Source organism: Desmodus rotundus, chromosome 3 (genome assembly GCF_022682495.2).
Source record: "Desmodus rotundus isolate HL8 chromosome 3, HLdesRot8A.1, whole genome shotgun sequence".
NCBI classification, from domain to species: domain Eukaryota; kingdom Metazoa; phylum Chordata; class Mammalia; order Chiroptera; family Phyllostomidae; genus Desmodus; species Desmodus rotundus.
Genome location: NC_071389.1, coordinates 36,131,774 through 36,138,813, shown reverse-complemented (window position 1 = coordinate 36,138,813; position 7,040 = coordinate 36,131,774). Strand labels below are relative to the sequence as shown.

General features: G+C 50.8%; 1 protein-coding gene across 2 annotated transcripts in view; it reads left to right on the top strand.

The window, feature by feature from the left end:
* The first annotated feature begins 1,666 nt into the window (after positions 1–1,666).
* GLIS1 (GLIS family zinc finger 1) overlaps positions 1,667–7,040 on the top strand; it is a 212,255-nt gene continuing 206,881 nt past the window's right edge. For both annotated transcript variants that reach the window (XM_053921732.1, XM_024571236.3), the window contains exons 1-2: positions 1,667–1,736; positions 2,719–3,016. In XM_053921732.1, coding sequence (XP_053777707.1) covers positions 2,761–3,016 — 256 coding nt within the window. In that variant the 5' untranslated portion in view covers positions 1,667–1,736; positions 2,719–2,760. The remainder of the gene's footprint in view (positions 1,737–2,718; positions 3,017–7,040) is intronic.

Sequence of the window (7,040 nt, the reverse complement as noted above, 5' to 3'; positions counted from 1 at the left end):
AGCAACCATCTCCAACTCTAAATCCCCAGACTGAGGCAAGGTCTTTCAGATGCCCTATGCAGGCAGACCTTAACCCTTGGCCTGCGTATGGGTGGGGTTGATTGATATCTCGTACCCATTAGGGGCATCGTGGTTGGCAGAGAGGAAGAGCACTGGACTGGGAGTCTGGAGGCCTAGGTTCCAGCACCGGCTCTGCCACACCTGCCGTACTGCTGTGCGCCAGGCACATCCTCTATCCTCTGCATGTGGGGTGGGTCTAACTCGATCTCCAGGGTCCTTCCTATCACTACTGCTGTCTAAGGTAAGATGCTATGGTTAATCAACTACAGGAAATCAGATTTTAGGATTCTGTGATTATAAAATCCTGGTTTTTGGAGACTCTGGGGATGCTACTTAAGGTATACTACTCTGCAGAATCCTATGTTGTGAGACCTGTCCATATACATTTTTCAATTTCAGACCAGGGCAAACAGAGAGACCCCTTCCTTCCAAGAGCATGAAGCCAGACAGGACCTTGGAGCCCTCACAAATCACCAGCAAAGAGTGCAATGCAAGGAGGCAGGCCAGGGTGAAATGCAGGGACTGTCTCAGAGACCTTGCTCCATCCTCCAGTAACCTTGGCAGATATGCTGGGTCTGGGTGAACAACGTCGTTTTGCACAGGAGGAAACTGAGGCTCAGAGAAGGGAACTGAGCCACTGCTTCCAGTTGCCCTGAAGCCTTGCTCTTTGTCCCGTGTTCTTTCCACAGATTGGGCAGGGATCACGGAGACACTGCTGTCTGTGAGGGGAGCCCAGAATGCAGGGGAACCGGGTTTCAGGCTCAGGAACAACTTAAACGGGTGGGTCTCAACCCCCAGGGCTGTAAGCCTCTCCTAGGACCTCACTAAAATTCTAGGCGCCAGGGCCCCACCATCCCTGCTGGGGCTCCACGTGTGTGAAGCGTGTATGCAGTAAAATTCTTGGCTGTGCGTAGACGGATTCGCAGATTCAGTTGGAATATTTTCTAGTCGGGATCCTGGGTTCTGTTTTTGCTTGTTTGCCCTTTTTCCTTGGAGTTTGAGACCTTCTACCCAGAGCTTTTTCTGGTGAGAAACACCACAAAAACAGAAACGTAAGAAGTGACCTGAGAGCTCTGGGTTCGGGCCCCAATTTTGCTTCTAACTCGTTGTGAAATCTGTGCGAGCTCTCAAGTGAGTAGGTTGGGTTCTGCGAGAAAACTTTTAAAGAGCTTTTACATCTATTACCTCCCCCTTAGGTTTCAACCTTCCCATTTTAGAAGAAAACTGACTGGGGACAGGAGATGGAGGCAGAGCCGGGCTGAGCTGGTTCTCCTGAGGCCCAATTCTCTCCACCGCCCAGGCCGGGCCAGTCCCAACGACAGAGCCTAGACTCTGTCACTAGTGGCGCCGCCCCACCGGCCTGGCCCACTCTCTGGCGGCGGGCGGAGCTGGGCTCTGGTTGCTAAGGCCTGTCAAACGCTCTGCGGAGCCCCGCCCAGGGCCCCCCCCACAAAGCGAGAAGACCCCACCCTCGAGGTACGATTGGTCTCGTGGGGCACCCTCAACGAGACAGTGGCCAGAGTGGCTGTCGGGCAGACCTTGGTCCCGCCCCCCTCCCCACCCCGGGGTACCGCCCCGCTGGACGCTGCGCTGCGGCAGCGGCTGCTGCGGGGGTTGCGGCGTCAGTAGAGGCTCTGCAAGCCGTGAGCCCCGCGAGCTGCAGCTGCCGGTGCGAGGTGAGAGGAGGCGCGGCCCGTGGCACGAGGAGGGGGCGAACGCCTGGGCCAGAGATCGGGGGGCTGCTGTCCCAGCGACGCTCAAATCTGAAGAGCTTTGGGGTGGCGTGGGTAGCGCCAAAGGGGAAAGGAGAGTTTGGGGGTTCCCGGGCCCTCGTTCCAGGAGACTGTGGGACCCAGAGCGCGTGAGTGGAGTGTGAGACAGCGCGGCTGCTAGTGTTGCTCAGTGTCTGAGAGGATGAATGAGAGAGTAGTTTGTGTGATAGTTGTGTCACCGAATGTGCAGTTGCTGGGGTGCGTGGTGTGCGTGGGAGTGTGCGTGCATGGGCGCTACTGACTGTGCGAGTTTGTGAGCGCGATGGGCTCAGTTCTCGGCTGCGTGTAGGAGTGTGCGAATCTCGGTGTGCCTGTGATGGGTTTGCCTCGCGGGAGCGAGTGCCCATCTTCGGACTCCCATCCGGATTCCCGAGGTCGGGGTTTCCCAGTCTTCGGTGGTGGTAGGTGAGTCTCGGAGGGTCTGCACCAGGGACCCGTGCGTGCGCAGCCCGGCGATCCCTGCGCACAGCCTGGTCGCGGAACGCCCCGGGGCCAGAGCCCTGCCCCGGGGATCCTCCTTTCAGGCACTCGCAGTCTCACCGGGTGCCGCACAGGCGCTCTCCCTTCTCCGTGCCTCTGTTTCCCCATTCGCCTTAGGAGGGCTGGTCTTGGTGGGGGCGTATTTGGATGTGAGGTGTAGGGGCTTCCGAGAATAATCTGTGGCGGCTGCACGCTGGGACCCTCTGCTTGCCAGGGAAGAAAGTGCGAGCCGCTCCTGCGTAGGACCGGGTGGGTTTGTCAGGTTAGGCGAAGTGTGTGGAGCTGGCCCATTTTACCGGGAGGAGTAAACCAAGGCGTAGTGGTGATCTGCCCAAACCTCGGCCCCAGGACGAGAAGGGCGCTGCTCCTCTCATTCTAATGCTCTTCTGCTGTTTTCTCTCCCCAGGAGCCCGACGTGACCCCTATCTGTGCGCCCCGCTCCAGCGCCATGCACTGCGAGGTGGCCGAAGCGCACTCAGACAAGAGGCCAAAGGAGGCACCCAGTGCTCCCGGTCCCGGCCGTGGGCCCACAGGCCTCGGCGCACGCATGGCCTTTAGGGTCACCGTGAGCGGTGGTGGCTGCGGAGATGTGGATCTTCGTGACCTGCTGCCCCGGCCAACGGTGCCACCCCTTCGCGCTCACGACCTCCTCCGGCCCCGGAGCCCCCGAGACTATGGTCCGCCCAAGGCCGCCGCGGGAAAGGGTAAGTCTGGCCCTGCCAATGTGCGGGGCAGCGAGTGTGGAGAGAGATTTGGTTGCCTGGTATCGCCACCTCCGCCTTTGTAGGAATCCGCCAGAGAACTTGGTGGAACTTTCTCCGAAGTCATAAATTTCTCTCCATTTGTTTGGTATTAGCTTGCCATTCTAAAGGGAAGCCTGTTTAGGAAGCATCTAATTTAAACTCAGTAAGCCTATTTTGGGGAAGTGTGCCTAGAAAAGTCAGATTACATAATTTTGCTTATGTTGTTTCTGATAAAAGTTGTGTGAAATTTGTCAAAATCTTATTATTGGGTTGAGATGCCAGCCACTGAAGTGTCTCTCTGTCTGAGCTGGCTAAAGGCATTTTTTGAAGTATTCCAATTTTCCTAAATAACAAAAACCAGAAGGGTCTTCAGCAAGATCATTTCCCTCTTGGGAATCTCAGTTTCCCTGTCTGTTGAGAAAGGAATTAGTTATACCAGATGATTTCTGGATTCCTGATGGAAAATTTTATTAATCTATGATATGGCCTGAGTCAAGTTCTGACTTGAAAAATGGCTTTTCTGTACTTGAAGTTTCAGAGGCACAGTCTTTGGTAGAAAGTTCCTTTGCAATAGTCTCTCTCTGCCCCATGAGTGCCAGTGGGTAGAAGGTACAGGCCTCAGTATGGTTGATGGGCTGCAAGTCAGCGATGATGGCAGGGTTCTCTTAAAAATGTTTTCATCACAGTTAATTATTATTGAGCCATTATTTAAAAGTTTCATGCTGACAGATAATTAACTAGAAATTGGGGAAATTGTTAAGGCATTGTGCCCCTGCTCCCCATCCACTCTTTTTTTCCCTCTGGGAGAAAAAAACCAAGGCTTTGGGCTTTCCTTAGTTTGGTGTTTGAGACCTCTTGGGTCTATTTCCAGAGGCTTCTCAAGGAAGACAAAAACAGTTTCTCTTATCATGCCTTTAGCATCAGCTCCAGCGACTTAGAACAGGCAGGGCAGCTTACTTTTAGAGAGCTCCTTCTGGGTAAAAAATACCCAACTTCCCAATTCAGGGACTAGCAAGATGAAATAGATATAAAGTTGTGTTTTTTTTTTTTTTTTTCCTTTTTAATGAAAACACCTGACTTTGTAGGAGGGAGCTATTTCCTATTGTTTTAAATGTCAGTCTCTTTTCCAAGACACAGAGATTGTATTTTAGAGGAAAGACACAGAAAACCACCTTTGGAGTGTTGTTGCTGGATCACACACGTGAGGCTCTCTTGTCCTGGAGAGAGAGAGACGGGAATGCTGGGCAGCAAGACGTGAGTAATGCTTGCTGCCCTCAGCTCCCTGGCTTGCCCTCTTCATACACAGTCCTCCCTTACACACACATGCTCTTGCAGTGCTTTGGGTTTAGAAGACATCGTGGTTGTCCTCTGCAGACGGAGTCTCCGCAGACCTGGCGAATGCCTGTCAAACATAGCCTTTGTTCCAAGCTGTGGTTAGAGACCTTTCGTCTAGATGCTTAGTGTACGATTTTCCATTTCCATTCCTTCAGACCCCAATTATTTTTATCCATACACTTTCCCCCAGTGTCTGAGATATATCTTTAAGTTAGGGTGGTATTTGGAAAGGACAGAGAGGATAAAGAGTTGAGAGAAGGAGCCTTTTTCTTTGTACCATAAGATGATCTTTCTGGTTATGCTTTTTGTAAGAGGCTTCTAAATGGTTTTCTTCAGAGCCTTTGGCCAGGCTGGTGGGGTAGGATTGATCACACCCATTTGAAAGATGAAGAAACTGAGGCTGAGGGTGGAGAAGTGTCTTGTATGTAAAAGGCTACCCAGTAGGTCTGGGTCGGGTTTTCTAGCCAACCCATTACTCATGGACTTGGGCTTAAAGAGGCTTCTAGAGGTTTGTGACCCGGCCTCTGTCTGTCTGGGCAACTTCTTCCTCACCAGTGGCCTGAGAGGAAACCAGAGCTTTGGTTCGAGTGCCATAAGGAAAGGGCACCTTGCTATTGCCCTTATTCCCACCAGAATATTCCCCAGACCATATAACCCGTTGAATGTTTGGTGTTTAGCTTCAAATCTGAAGCTTATTGGAAACAGACAGATAGAAATACCAATTGAAAAGTATTTATTGACTGTGCTGGAAATTGTCAGACCCCGCCACGGATGGTCTGTGGGACCTTGGGGGAAGTTCTTTCACTCTCTGAGCCTTAGTTTCCTCATTTGTTAGTCTACCGGGAGACTTACTTTCAAAGACTGAGGAGAGCGTTAGCGATACAGTGTGGAAGGCCTGCCTCAGTGCCTGAATATTTGGGGGATTTACTCTTGTAATGTGTTAAATGTTCTGAACCTCTTTAAAAAATATTTTTTATTTATTGATTTTAGAGAGAGTGAGAGAGGAAGGGAGGGAGAGAGAAATATTAATTTGTTGTTCTACTTATTGATGCATTCATTGGTTGATTCTTGTATGTGCCCTGACCAGGGATGGAACCCACAACCTTGGTGCATCGGGTCAACTTCTGTTTTTTTATTTGCATGAGAGGTAGTAACGCTTACCTCCTAGGGTGAATGAGGCAATGGTTGTAGGAATGCTTTCTTAAAAAGGTAGAAGGGTTTTTTAAAAAAGCAATTCATGCAGGGCACCGTGCTAGAGTCAATGTTACGTGAGATAAAGGGGATAGGGCAAAAAGGGAGAAAGGTTTGATTTTTAAAATGTTGACTGTGAAGAGCACTAACTGGTGTGCTAGCCAGGGGAAGCTGAGAGGAGCCAAGCTCCAGGTCTTTTGTGGCCACCGCTGCCCAGTGAGCGGAGAGAAGACAGTATTGCTTGGTCTGGAATCAGATTTCAGATGATCTGCCTTCTGCCATGGGCAGACCCCAAGCTGAGGAAGGGAGCAAGGTCTTGAATCCCGGTGTTTGTCCATAAATGTTGAGGTCCTCTGTGTTTCCAGATCTGGAGTCAGGAGGCACTGGGGACGGTGCAGCGTCATGGACTAACATTATCATCATTTACAGTAAGAATCACGATCTGTTTATGGCAGAGTCCCGTTTATCCAGATTCCAAACAGCTGGAAAGGCCAAATTACCAGATGCTGTGTTTTTCTTTTTTACTATTAAACACCCGACACTCTGCTTTTGGAAGTCCTGACGAGGAAAGAAGGTAAACATCTAGGCTTCGTGGAGGCGGTCAGCTTTGTGGTGGTGGCCTGATGACTCTTGTTTCCCGTGAGCGGAGCTTTACGGTGTTCGGTGTGTGTTCCCACACACTGTCTCATCGGCCCTCGCGTCGGCTGTGCTCCGCCTGCCCCGTGGGCTGATTTTGGGGAGCAGACATGGGAGTGCTTCGCAGGCTATATATAGAGTGCTGGGCGAATACTGGCCGTCACTACTGCAATTCCCATTTTATGGATGAAGACATGAAGGTTCAAGGCCGTGCTCAAAGCTACAGACAGTAAGTGGCAGTTTTCAAGGTGGCCTATTCCAAATACACGTTTCTGGTTCTACAACTTGCACCTTCTGTGTGTGTGTTGTCGGCTGAGAGCTGGTGTTCACCAGGGCCTCCCAGTCATTCCCAGAGAATTTAGAATATTTTTGCTTTTGGTATTTTTTTTCTGTCTTGAATCTTTGCAAATTGGTAAGTTGTATCTATGCCATCATTAGGAAACATCTTAGTTTACCAGATAATACTGTTTGTCCAGAGTTGCTGTGCTTAGACCAAACCAGAGAGTAAGCACACTTTAATTCAGAGACTCGCTGGGCCCGTTTCACTGCGTGCACTGAGACGGGACACGTCTGAGTAATAAAAAGGGTGCTGATAATATGACAAATGTGGACTCTGCCATTAGTAACCAGCTGTCACTACATGGCTGTAAATGCCAAAAAGGAGTCAACTTCGTAACTTAAAAGAATAAAGCTAGAACACGAACACACACACACACGCCCGCTTGAAGGAACACAAAGAGGGAAAGCAGTTGTAGGTTGTGTGCATGGGCATCAGGGGCTGCCGGTGGCGAGTAGACGTGCTGGTTTGGTGGCGTTACCTGGT